The 14,117-nt window shown below is 32.8% G+C and overlaps 1 protein-coding gene across 2 annotated transcripts in view; it reads left to right on the top strand.

The window, feature by feature from the left end:
- Window positions 1-14,117, top strand: part of LIN28B (lin-28 homolog B) — a 107,782-nt gene that overhangs the window by 56,061 nt on the left and 37,604 nt on the right. For both annotated transcript variants that reach the window (XM_063096065.1, XM_063096066.1), the window contains exon 3: window positions 1,151-1,335. In XM_063096065.1, coding sequence (XP_062952135.1) covers window positions 1,151-1,335 — 185 coding nt within the window. The remainder of the gene's footprint in view (window positions 1-1,150; window positions 1,336-14,117) is intronic.

Genomic DNA, 14,117 nt, shown 5'->3' on the forward strand with positions numbered 1-14,117 from the left:
CAAGGAGATACAGCAGATTGCATTTCACAAATTAATTTGTCCTCATGGAGTCTTTTTGAGAACCACTGTTATTACTTAGAATTCAAATCCCTTGAATTTACATAAACAGCAGTATAACTATTTACTTAAAAACTGGACTTCAACCAAGGTTTTTATCATATTCTGTTTTCTTCCTTTTGCCCCGAAATTCAGAAAAGTCTTTAAAAACAACATGATATTACACATTAGATCTGTAAAATATACACAAAGGGGTTTGAAGAAATAAATAAAACTAATGATTTAATTATTTTTAGTATATTTTGAATTCCACATTGACTTTGATGAAAAGAGTAGAGTTGGAAGAGTAGAGCCAATATTTGAAATCAAGGTTACAATTTTGTAATCGGGAAACTTTTTTGATTGTTAAAAATCAACTATCTTTCAAATTTTAAAAATTGATTTCCTTTCAAGTTATAAAAAGTTCAAACACTACAGTACTGTATATACCAAAAAGTTTCCCCACTTTCCCAGAACAGGACTAGAGAAAATGACTCTTTATGATTTAGTGTTTGTTATTACAGACCACATCTTTATATAAATAAACATGTGTCTTTTGAAAACTTTACATAGATGGCATCATGGCAAACATACTGTTCTTTAACCCTAATTATTTTACTCAACAATATTACATGTTTATCTTCCCACATCAATACATGTAGATCTAAAAAAACTTCTTTTAATGGCTTAGTACTGTTACATTATATGGCTCTATTATAATTTATTTAATCAGTGTCCCATTGATTAAATAGGGTAGTTGTAATTTTTTTACCAGACAGTGCTGTTATGTCTTTTTTGAGTTTTTTTGAACCATGGTTTGAGTATGTCTGTTGTAGGGAATTGCTTGGTCAGAGAAAATGCTCATTTAAATTATTGTAAGTATTGCTAAATTGCCTTAAAAAATGATAGTAATTTTCCCACTGCCAGCATTGCAGTAGTAAACTTTAAAATGGTATAAGTTTCTCTGAACTTAAAGAGGAAAAAGACTGTATACTTGTGTAATAGGTAACATAATATCTTGCTTTGTTAATTTTAAAATTGCAGAGATAATTTATGAAGTAGTGAGAATCATGGTTTCTTTTTCTCTTCTCCTTCTTCCTCCCACTCTTTACAGAGCAAACTATTCATGGAAGGATTTAGAAGCCTAAAAGAAGGAGAACCAGTGGAATTCACATTTAAAAAATCTTCCAAAGGCCTTGAATCAATACGGGTAACAGGACCTGGTGGGAGCCCCTGTTTAGGAAGCGAAAGAAGACCCAAAGGGAAGACACTACAAAAAAGAAGACCAAAGGGAGATAGGTAATCATTTTACTTTGTTAATTTGTGGGTTTATCATATTTGGAAAAGATTTCTGAAAATTCCTTTGTATTTTTATTATGTTATTAGACTTCACCAAAATAACATGCCACCACCATGTAGCTGGGTAGAATATAGGCTATCTTGCAGTTTGAATTATTTGCAGAGTGTACGGAACTGAGCATTTACATTAAGCACTGAATAGGTAGTCCCTTGACCACTATTTCCACCACCGTGTTCTGAGCCTACAAATGAAGAGTTGACAACAGGCAGATGTGCCCCTTTGTGTCCAAAATTTACCAACATGCCACTTTTTTTTTTTTTTGAATGAAAATACATTTATTGTTTTGTGTATTTTTAAAAGATAAATCACATACAGGAAATCCAAACAATGTAGAGAACTCTAAAGTAGTAAGGAAATAGATTACTTGAAATCCTAACTAGAGGTGGAAATCATAATATATATATGCTATTTTGAAACTTGCAATTTTTTTTTGCTTAACAATATATCATGGAATATTTCATATCAGTCGTTAGCACCTGCATAAATTCCCACTGTATGAATGTACCAAAACTTCAGAGTACGCTGACAGGACATTCCTTCATATATGACCTTATCAACCACTGTCAGGACTTTGATTCTGGAGAAATGGGAGGTCACTGGGAAATTTTAGGTTGAAAAGTAAAATAATCTTTTTTACCTCTATCATTCTGGCAGCTGTGATGACACCACAATGTAGAGAGGCAAGGATGGAAGCTGAGATACCACTGAGGAGGCAGTTCAAATAATACAGGAAAGAGATGGTAGTGGTTTGGACTGGAGTAGAAGCAATAGAAGTGGTCAGCAAAAATCCTGATAATTTGCGAAGATAGAGACAGCAAGATTTGGTGATGGATCAGATGTGGACTTTGAGAGAAGGAGAAAAGTCCAAGATAACTTCTTTGAGAGAAGAAGAGGTCAGGATGACTTCTGAGCAAAAGGAAAGATGGATGGACCATTTTACCAGAACAGGGAAGACTATAGAAGGAGCAGGAAATCAACAGTATGGTTTGGGACATATTTAATTAGAGACACCTAATGATATCCGAGTGGAAATGTAGATTAGGCACATGGATGCCTGAGATGGAGTTCCAGGGTTAGTGATAAAAATTTGGCAATATTTAGCAAAAAGATGGTACTTACAGAAGTAATACTGAATGAAATCACCATCACAGTGAGTATTCATAGAAAAGAGAACAGGACAGCTTTGGGGCATTCCAGCGTTTAGGGGTAAGAAGAGTAGGAGGAACAGCAAAGAGCACTATGTAAGAAGGAGGGAAACAGGAGGAAAATCAAGAGAAAATTTTGTCTCAGAAGTTAAGGAAAAAAGGTATTTCAAGAAGGAGAGGGTATCAGGTGTGTTAAATGGTGCTCATGGTGAAATGATCAAGTAAAATAACCACCAAAACTTGACTACGTAGTAACCTGGAAGGCAATAGTGAAGTTAACAAGAACAGGTTCAGTGGACTAGCGGGGGTGAAAGCCTGCGTGAGTTGTGTTCAACAAAGAATGAAAGGAGAGGTGTAGACAATTTTCTGAAAAGTTTTTCTATAATTGGGGACAGACAAATGAAGTAGTAGCTAAAGGAAAAAATTGTAGCATGTTTGTGTGTTGATGGGAATAGTCTAGTAGGAAGAAAAGATTGAACATGCAGGAGAAACAGTTGCTGGAGTGAGTTGCATGAGTGGGTGAGGGGTTGGAATTTAAAGCACCACTGGGAGAGCTGGTCATGTGAGTACACGTGGTTTATTCTTCAAAACTCAAGGCAAGGCACAGCATATGAAGACAAATGCAGGTGGGTACGTAGATATTAAGTTGAGATTTTTCACCTTTTATTCTATTTTCTTAGTGAAATTTGAAGCAAGATCTTCAACCGAGAGTGATGGTAGAAGTTTGGAGATTTAACTAGAAAGGAGAGGGTATGAAATAGGAAAATAGAAGAGTGAACTAGTATTATGGAAAAGAAGTAGAATTCCATGCTACCAAAGACGCACTTAAGGTTAGTGGGCATGAATTTAAAGTATAGTCAATGTGATTGTTTTTTTCTGTAGCCATTGTTGACTTCATGGCTTTAGTTGTGGAATAAGCATTAAAATGTATTTAACTAGAGTTGGAGTTTTCCTAGTTGGAATGACAAAGGGAGAGAAGCAAGGACACTGAAGATGGATTCAAGGGAGCATTTGTAATGAAGAATGATAGAATATAAATTGGGTAAGGAGTGAAAACATTGAAAAGGTGGTAGGCTTATGGTGTTGTAGGTTGCAGTAGGATCGAAGAATTGTAGTTGTTATACCAGAGGGAATGATCTGGCTAGGTAGAAGGTAGTGGTGGTCAGAAGTGAATAACTTCTCCAGTTGCTTACATTTATTGTGTGTCTTACTGTGATTAACACTTTGACACATTTAGTATCTAATGATTTCCAACTTTCTGTTAAGTTTGGGATGCCCGTAATTTTTGTCACTAGGATTAGCAGTTCTGGTTTTCCCATGTGTCACTCAATTTTATAAAATGATATAAAACCAACCTGCCATAAAATATTCAAATAAACATAAAGACTCCTGTGCTTATAGAAATTGAAACAATGAGAAAACAGGATTCGATGGTATGGTAGCAAGAAATGGACCTTTGTCAGTTAATGGCTAGAACAGTTACTAAGGTGATGATTTGCTCCCTAAATGTTTGAAAGACTTTATAAGATCTTTGATAACTTTCTTGGTTTCTTCTATGGTTAGTAACCATATCTATTTTCTGAGACAGTTTTAGTAATGAGAATAAAATTGTGCTTTATCCAGATTTTATGTTTATTAACATAATTATGTAAAGTAGCCTTTAAAATCTCATAAACAACTGTAGATTCTCTAATTATTTTTAATTGCCTATTTTTCTGTACATTTTTCCTTGATTAAGTATTTTATTATACTTCAAAGAACCAGCTTTTAGATTAATTTCTGTTATGCTGTTTTTTTCCTAATACTTTCTGTGATTAATCTCATTATTTCTTTTCCTTTCATTTTATTTTTTTCTTTTTATTATGAAAATTTCCAGAATAGAAGAAAGTAGAAAAAATGGTATAGTCAGCACCCATATATATCCCCCTTGTACATTACAATAATTACAAACATTTTATTTTATTTATTTATTTTTATTTATTTATTTTTTAAAGATGACTGGTAAGGGGATCTTAACCATTGACTTGGTGTTGTCAGCACCACGCTCTCCCAAGTGAGCTAAATGGCCATCCCCGTATAGGGATCCGAACCCATGGCCTTGGTGTTATCAGCACCACACTCTCCCAAGTGAGCCACGGGCTGTCCCTAATAATTACAAACATTTTAGTGGAACTTTTTTAAAGTTGTAAAGTATGTTACAGATGCCATAGCACTTTATGCCTTATCATTTCTAACAAAATAAACAATATTTCCTTAACAGTATCTAATACCCAGTCCATGTTAAAATTTCTCTAGTTGTCCAAAAATTGTCTTTTGTGGCTTTTTTTAAAAAACCTGAATCCAGTTGAAGAACACACCTTTCAGTTAGTTTTTATATGTCTTTGTCTCTTGAAATCTCTAACAGCACCACCCTACACACACACATCCTTTTATGAAACAATTCCATGACATCAGCATGTTGAAGAGACTAGGCCAGTTGTCTTGTAGAATATACCATGATCTGGATTCATTCTAGTGTAATTGAAGTTGTTTCTCTGACTACTGTACTGCCTGTAAGTTGGAAGTGCTACACCAAAGATGTTTAATGTAAATCTAACAAAATCCTTTTGATCTAATGTTTGATTTGCAGGCAATATAAGAGTAGAGGAACAAGATTAAAAACACCAGGAGGAATCAGATCATGATTTGAGTTTGTCCAGTAGTTCCTTATGATTAGATTGAAGTTATTCATCTTTAGCAAGAATATCATAGAAGTGTTACTGTGTTCTTGTTGTAGCCTATCAGACGGCATATAATTTTGATTTTTCCCATTACTGATGATGATTGGTTTTGACTACTTCCAAGTGTTATCTGCCAGGTTTCTCCACTTTATTCTTTCTTCTTTTGTAATTAATAAGCGTTTTGTGGGGAGATACTTTACAACTATGTAAATATCCCATTCCTCATCAAACATTTATTTATTTATTCTATTAGTCTGAACCATGGGTTTCTGTTTTTTTCAATAGTTATAATCTGTAACCATCATTATTCATTTTAGTGCTCAAATTTCCCAGATTTGGCTAGTGGGAGCTCCTTCAAGCTGGCTTCTATGCCCTTTTGATGGGTCCCCATCATTTTTTGAGTACTTACTTATGGTGTAATATACTTTCATACTGATAGCCTACAAAATATTTTTTTATTTACTTTTGGCAGCTTGCTGGTACAAGGATCCAAACTCTTGACCTTGGTGTCAAGGTGAGCATTGGTTGACCACGCTCTAATCAACTGAATAACTGGCCAGCCCACCCACAAAATATTCAAAATGGTGATATTAAATAATTGCTTTGGTTTAGTGAAGTACTAGAAAGCTAGAACTCCAGTTAATTTTTATTAAAAGAGGAAATAAGCATTTGTATATATCTGCATATTTTTTGCTTGATGTGTTGTTTTTATTTTCTTTTTAAAATTGTCATATAGTAAAATTCATTTTTTTCCTCTTGCTGTACAAATCTATGAATTTTAACATATGTATACATTCCTGTAGTTTCCACCATAACCTTAACTCAGTCTATTACCTCAAAAAAACTCTCTCTTACTGTCTTTTATAGTTATCCCTTCCCCTCCTATAACATCTTGCAACCACTGACCTATTTTCTATCACTACAGTTTTGTCTTTTAGTGGATGGCATATAAATGGAATCATGCAGTACTTAACATTTTGAAATTGGGCTTTTTCACTTAGCATTATGCCTTTGAAAATCATTGAAGCTGTTGAGTGTATCAATAATTTATTCCTTTTTATTGCTGAATAGTATTCCATTGTTTGGGTATGACACTGTTTATCATCTGTTGAAGGGCATTTGGGTAGTTTCCAGTTGTGGTAATTATGAATAGAGCAACTCCAAAGAGTTGTGTGCAAACAGTTCCTTTGTTTGTTTTTTGTTTTTTGGTGGCTGGCCAGTCCGAGGATCTGAACCCTTGCCCTTGGTGGTGTAACATTGTGCTCTAACCAACTGAGCTAACTGGGCAGGGTCTGTATGCAGTTTTTTACGTGAACATTAGTTTTTATTTTTGGATTAGGATTGCTGGATAATGTAGTCATAGGTGTATGTTTAACTTTGTAAGAAACTGACAAATTGTTTTCCAAAGCGATTGTACTATATTTTTTTCCCCACTAGCAATAAGTGAAAGTTCCAACCGCTACACATCTTTGCCAGCATTTGTTATTCTCAGTATTTTTTTATTTTAACCAGTCTAATTGGTATGTAGTAATATCTCATCATGATTTTAATTTCCATTTTCCTAATGGCTACTGATATTGAGTATCTTTTTATGTATTTTTGTGTTATATTTTCTTTGGTGAATATCATGTCTTTTGCCCGTTTTCTAATTGGGGGTTTGCTTTCTTATTGTTGCACTTTGAGAGCTCTTTATATTGTGGATACAAGTCCTTTATCAGATATATGTTTGCAGATATTTTCTCCCAGTCTGTGGCTTATCTTTCCAATCTCTTAAATATCTCTTATAGAGCAAAAGTTTTTAATTTTGATAAAGACAATTTATCAGTCTATTTGATGTCGTGTAAGAATTCTATGCTTAACCCCAGGTCACAAAAATTTCCTCCCGTGTTTTTTTTAGTAGTTTTATAGTTTTTTACATTTCCCATTTTCATCAGTGATCCATTTAGATCCATTTAGAGTTAGTTTTTGTGTAAGGTGTGAGGTTTAGGACGAGGTTCATTTTTGCCTATCACTAATACGAATTGTTCAAACGATTTGTTGAGAAGAGTATCCTTTGTCTTGAAATGTTTTTAGATTTGAAAGTTTGTCCTAATTTCTTTCACTCCAGTTTAAAAAATTGAAACTTTAAAGTTTTATTACATGAAATTAATATGTTTAATAAATTCAAAATTTGTATTCATCACTCTAGAGAACTTATTTGTTCAATTTTAATATTTATGTATCAGGTAGAAGCATATTTTGTAAAAATTATGTTTTGTGGCAAAAAATATTAAATGATTTTGAAGATTCTACCTTAATTATGAGTAAACTATTAACAAAAGAAAGTGGGATTTTTTTAAAAAGTTCTGCCTTAAAATTTTCTGAATTTATTGTCCAGTTATTTAATAGTAGTAAATGTTGTGTTGGTTGTGTTGTTTTATTTTAAATCCTCCACATGTGAAAAGTTTTCTTAAAATTTCAAATGAAATAATTTAAGATTTATTTTTCTATTTAGTTTCTCTTATGTTCATTTTCAAAAGAGTAAAGAAATTTAATCACCCTGTAGAGCTCTCTTTATAATAAAAGAAAATTATTAAGAAGAGATTAAGAAATTTTATGTTTCTTCTACAAAAACTAGCCTGTACTTGGTATCTTTTTGTTCTCTTAAAAAATGAAATTTACTGTAGTATGGGGCAAAAAAAAATAACTTCTAACAGAATGAAATTGTGGGGGAGGGTGGTAGAATGATTATTTTGTTTGCCACTGTTGATTTTTAGTATTTACATGAAATAATCAGGTTAGTCTATAACATAGAATGAAACATTTTATATAATAAAATTTTAGTTTATGTTAACAGACAGGTTAAATGAGTAAAAGGGATTTTGACTGCAATGACTGGTCTGGAAATCTTTCTATATAGGTTAAATGATTTTAATCCTTAATAATTGGTGAATAAAATGTCATTTTTTTAAATGTGTAATTTTTAAGAACTTTGAACTGCATGCATATGGTAGATTATATATTGGGTGAATACATATAGCTTTTTTTTTATTATTATGGTTTCTCTTTACCTCCTTTTTTAATTCTAATTTTTTTTCCTAGCGTATTGTCTTTATTCTTTGTTCCTTTCAACCTTCCACATCTTTTGACTCAACCATACACTCCAAAAAGTGCTATTTTAATAATGCAAGTTATCTTTTTCAACAGTGTTGACCTGAGATTTTTTAAATAACTTAGAAAATAATAACAACATTCTACTGCTTTTATTTCTTTCCATGTATTGTTTAATTTGTATAACTGCGTTAGCACATGAGTAAGCTTTTTTATTTTCTACATGAGTAGAAGTGATAACATATTTTGTTTAGAAGGAAGATTAATTGTTAAGATGTTTCATTATTACTGCTTTTTCTGTGGAAGTGTAGGGAATTCTTTTCATTTGATCATATTAGAAAGATTTATCATTTATAATTTTTAAGATTCTCTTTATTTAGACTTAAAAATTGATTATGAAATTTGACATTCCTTGTAATCCAGTATTAAAATGGTACATTATGATATGTTTGTTATTTATGTTCAGAAAGACCAAGGTGAACATAAACAGACACTAATTATATAATGTCTGACTTATTCTCAGCTCAGAAGAGTTGACTTGCCTTTTTAAAGAAAGTGGAGATGTGTGATAGTAGAGTTATTTTTATAGGATCATAATTTTGTGGGTTTAAATTCCTTAAATTTGGTGGGAGGTTTTGAAAGCCATAAAGTTTTTGCTTTTTTGCTTTTGCTTTTTTAATCTATATAGGCTGTTCTCATGAGGGGCTGTATATTTTTATTTGTTTATTAAAAAGAAAAATATTTGATTTTGCCCTCATTTGCTTTTAGAGCAAGTGAGCTGAAAGTTGACTATTGGTAATTGTCCCTCAACCCCACCCATCTTTACAGCAGAGTAACCTCTTCCACTCATTATCTCAATGTATAATTTGAAGTTTTCCAGGTGCTTCATACTTGGTAAATCTATATAATTACAGTGCTATATTTTTTGAAATCTTTGTAGCATTTCTGAAAATAATCCGATACTTAGGTTTATGATGCCATTTTTATTAAAGAATATCTGTTTTACTTTAAAAGTTCTTTCAAGGATTTTATTTTCATGTTTATTATATCTTGAAATTTGTCTCAAAGAAAAAAGAAAAATGCTCCTTAGGTGCTGGATATGTTTGAAAAATGTAAATCAACAAATTCCAATAAATAACTGTTTCACCCTGATACTTGTGTGATTAGATTTAGGAATTTGCTGTTTAGTAGGTTCCTATTGTGGCAGGAAAATCTTTCAGGCATGAATTGATAGTCCAGATCCTTTGAGGTCTGTCTATTCTGACCTATGACCCCTATTCTTACAAGGTCAACATCTGAGGGCAGGAGATTAAGGCGATTTAAAGACTGGAATGGTAAATGGAATGGAAAAATTAGCCAGCACATTTTGGGTGCAAAACATCAAAGTCATCAAATAGTTTGCTTATTTTAAACCTGGCTTATGGGTATAACAAGCTAATTTTACTGTGTTTGTTGAAATCAGAAAATTTTGATAACCATAATTCACTGTAGGATACTGTTTATATTACAATAAATTATAACTATAATACAAATTAAGTGTATACAGCTTAATTTCAAAATATTAGTAAATGCACAAATAGTTTGTTATAGTATTAATATATTTCAGTCTTGTGTCCAGTTTAGATACTTAAATTTAAATTGGGAAAACATACCTTAGCTTTTACTATGAAATATTTTAAATTATCAGCAATGTTAAAATAAAATATATACATTTTTACTGACTGATAATTTGAAACGACGGAGGATTTACTTGTAATTATATACTGTTGACTTTTAAGAAAAATATATTAAAAGGTGGAGGGAGAAAGTTAGAAGAAGGTAAATTGACCAGGTAGAGACAATTTGTCCTTTTTGAAACTTTGCTCTTTTAAATTTTATGTCTTTCCCTCTTAAATGGTCCTTATGCATTTCAATTGTATATTTTTCATTGTAATTCCAAAATATAGACCAATAGATATTTCTTTTTAGTTCCTATGTTTTGGTCCCTTGTAAGAAATTCCTCACCATCCTTTATTTTATATTTGTTTGTCTCCTGGACAGTTGTGAATTTGCATCTCCTGCTTCCTACTAATGACTGGCAAGGGCTGGAGTTGAATAAGTGAACTGTTGCATACAAGTATTCATTCATCTGTGTAGTGACTAAGGAAGTAAAACCAATACCCTCGTCTCCTTAATTCTTCTGCATTTTTTATTATATCCCCAAATTTCCTTATTATGGACCTAATTTTAGGGTGGTTTTCCAAGTCCTTTCTTCTTGTGATTATTTGGACAGAGATCTCCTAATGAGGCAATTATAGTTGTTTCCTTCATTCACATTATCTTAGCAGATGCTCTCCCTGCTGTGACCTCTGTTCAGACCATGCAGACAATGTGCCATTCTCATCACCCTCTGCCAGACATTGTGTGGGGCTGAGCTTCATTTGGCGCTGCATAGGTCTCCCAAGATGCCTGATGGGAATGGTCAGAAGCCAAATGGCAAATAATCAGAATTTTAGGCTGATTTTTTGATTGCTGTTTTATTCTAAGCATAATAAATAGTAGAATAATGCCTACAGAGAAAAAAAAAGTTTCAGAAGCAATTCTAATTATATTTCAAATAAAAATATGGGTTTAAGAAGTAACTGTACTTAGCATGCTTTCTTTAGACTATAGCGTTGGTGAAAATTAGATCAAATATTTATTGTATGGTTTCAGTACAAGGGTATTGTGAGAAATGGATAATATTTCAAAACTTTGAGATCCTTTCACAAAAGGAAATTAATTTAGCCTCTAATATTAAGCATGTATATATTTTAATGAACATTATAATATTGTTCAGAGTATCACTTGTAAATTTTAGGGTCAATTTTAAATTTTAAAATTTATGTTTAAGTGTCTTAAATTTAAACATAAATTCTCATATTTGCTATTACTAGCTATGATGTCCAGTGTGTTATTGTATGAGCAGAATAGGGGCTGATAAAGATGAAGACTAATCAGCAGAAAATATTATATTATACTGCTAAATCCCTCCACTGAAATTCTAGTTCTGTGTCCCAAGCCCAAGAAACAATACAGCGGAGTCACTAAGTTGTTAGCAGCCTCCAGCTAGCCTTTCTTTATTCTCCATTAAAAGGAGGTACAAGTTAAATTCTGTTCTAATAAATTTGAACAGCCTGTGCAAAGTTTCTTCCAAATTTATATTAGAATTTTAATTTTTGAAATTTGGTTAAAATAAAGAGATTAAGAGCTATGACTTGAACTATTCTCATAAAGAGATTTTCTTTTTGTTGTAATAGCATTACCTTATTTATATTACAATATAACATACAGTAATATATAAATTAGAGTCTGCTTACACTTAATCAGTAAGAAGTAGTAATTTAGAAAAGCAGGTTCCCTTTTTGTCAGATTTATAATCAATAAATTTTTATATAAAGTAGTATTTTAATATATGCATTTTTATATAATGAAGTGCTTTTTTTAAGTGGAAGTACTTTGGATATAAGAAGAAAACAAATATTAAATTTAAATAAATATTAAATATAAAAATGTTTTGGAAAAGAGAAAATGTTTTCCTAATCATCTTTTCTTAAAAGGAAACCTAGAATAAGTCACGCAAGGATTCAAGAATTTTTGATCCTTAAAATTCTCTAAGTTTATTCTTACCTGTAGTATGATTATTTATTTATTTATTAAATTTTATTTTGTCGATATACATTGTGGCTGATTATTGCTCCCCATCACCAAAACCTCCCTTCCTTCTCCCTTCCCCACTCCCCCCCCAACAATGTCCTTTCTGTTTGCTTGTCGTATCAACTTCAAGTAATTGTGGTTGTTATATCTTCTCCCCCACCCCCGGTTTTGTGTGTGTGTGTGTGTGTGTGAATTTATATATTAATTTTTAGCTCCCACCAATAAGTGAGAACATGTGGTATTTCTCTTTCTGTGCCTGACTTGTTTCACTTAATATAATTCTCTCAAGGTCCATCCATGTTGTTGCAAATGGCAGTATTTCATTCGTTTTTATAGCTGAGTAGTACTCCATTGTGTAGATGTACCACATTTTCTGTATCCACTCATCTGATGATGGACATTTGGGCTGGTTCCAACTCTTGGCTATTGTAAAGAGTACTGCGATGAACATTGGGGAACAGGTATACCTTCGACTTGATGATTTACATTCCTCTGAGTATATTCCCAACAGTGGGATAGCTGGGTCGTATGGTAGATCTATCTGCAATTGTTTGAGGAACCTCTATACCATTTTCCATAGAGGGTGCACCATTTTGCAGTCCCACCAACAATGTATGAGAGTTCCTTTTTCTCCGCAACCTCGCCAGCATTTATCGTTCAGAATCTTTTAGATTTTAGCCATCCTAACTGGGGTTAGATGGTATCTCAGTGTGGTTTTGATCTGCATTTCCCGGATGCTGAGTGATGTTGAGCATTTTTTCATATGTCTGTTGGCCATTTGTATATCTTCCTTAGAGAAATGCCTACTTAGCTCTTTTGCCCATTTTTTAATTGGGTTGCTTGTTTTCTTCTTGTAAAGTTGTTTGAGTTCCTTATATATTCTGGATATTAATCCTTTGTCAGATGTATATTTTGCAAATATTTTCTCCCACTCTGTTGGTTGTCTTTTAACTCTGTTAATTGTTTCTTTTGCTGTGCAGAAGCTTTTTAGTTTGATATAATCCCATTTGTTTATTTTTCCTTTGGTTGCCCGTGCTTTTGGGGTCGTATTCATGAAGTCTGTGTCCAGTCCTATTTCCTGAAGTGTTTCTCCTATGTTTTCTTTAAGAAGTTTTATTGTTTCAGGGTGTATATTTAAATCCTTAATCCATTTTGAGTTGATTTTAGTATACGGTGAGAGGTATGGATCTAGTTTCATTCTCCCATATGGATATCCAGTTCTCCCAGCACCATTTGCTGAAGAGGCAGTCCCTTCCCCAGTGAATAGGCTTGGTGCCTTTGTCAAAGATCAGATGGCAGTAAGTGTGTGCGTTGATTTCTGGATTCTCTATTCTATTCCATTGGTCAGTGTGTCTGTTTTTATGCCAGTACCATACTGTTTTGGTTATTATAGCTTTGTAGTATAGCTTAAAGTCAGGTAGTGTTATGCCTCCAGCTTTATTTTTTTTGCTCAGCATTGCTTTGGCTATGCGTGGTCTTTTATTGTTCCATATAAATGACTGGATTGTTTTTTTCCATTTCTGAGAAAAATGTCTTTGGAATTTTGATGGGGATTGCATTGAATTTGCATATCACTTTGGGTAGTATGGACATTTTCACTATGTTGATTCTTCCAATCCAAGATCATGGGATATCTTTCCATCTTCTTGTATCCTCTCTAATTTCTCTCAGCAGTGGTTTGTAGTTCTCATTATAGAGATTTTTCACCTCCTTGGTTAACTCAATTCCTAAGTATTTTATTTTTTGGTGGCTATTGTAAATGGGCAGGCTTTCTTGTTTTCTCGTTCTGCATGTTCACTATTGGAGAAAAGAAATGCTACTGATTTTTGTGTGTTGATTTTGTATCCTGCTACTGTGCTGAAATCATTTATCAATTCCAGCAGTTTTTTTGTAGAGGTTTTAGGCTGTTCGATATATAGGATCATGTCATCTGCAAACAGGGACAGTTTGACTTCATCTTTTCCAATCTGGATGCCCTTTATTTCCTTCTCTTCTCTGATTGCTCTGGCTAGTACTTCCAACACTATGTTGAATAGGAGTGGTGAGAGTGGGCATCCTTGTCTAGTTCCTGTTCTTAAAGGAAAAGCTTTC

Source organism: Cynocephalus volans, chromosome 5 (genome assembly GCF_027409185.1).
Source record: "Cynocephalus volans isolate mCynVol1 chromosome 5, mCynVol1.pri, whole genome shotgun sequence".
Lineage (NCBI taxonomy): Eukaryota > Metazoa > Chordata > Mammalia > Dermoptera > Cynocephalidae > Cynocephalus > Cynocephalus volans.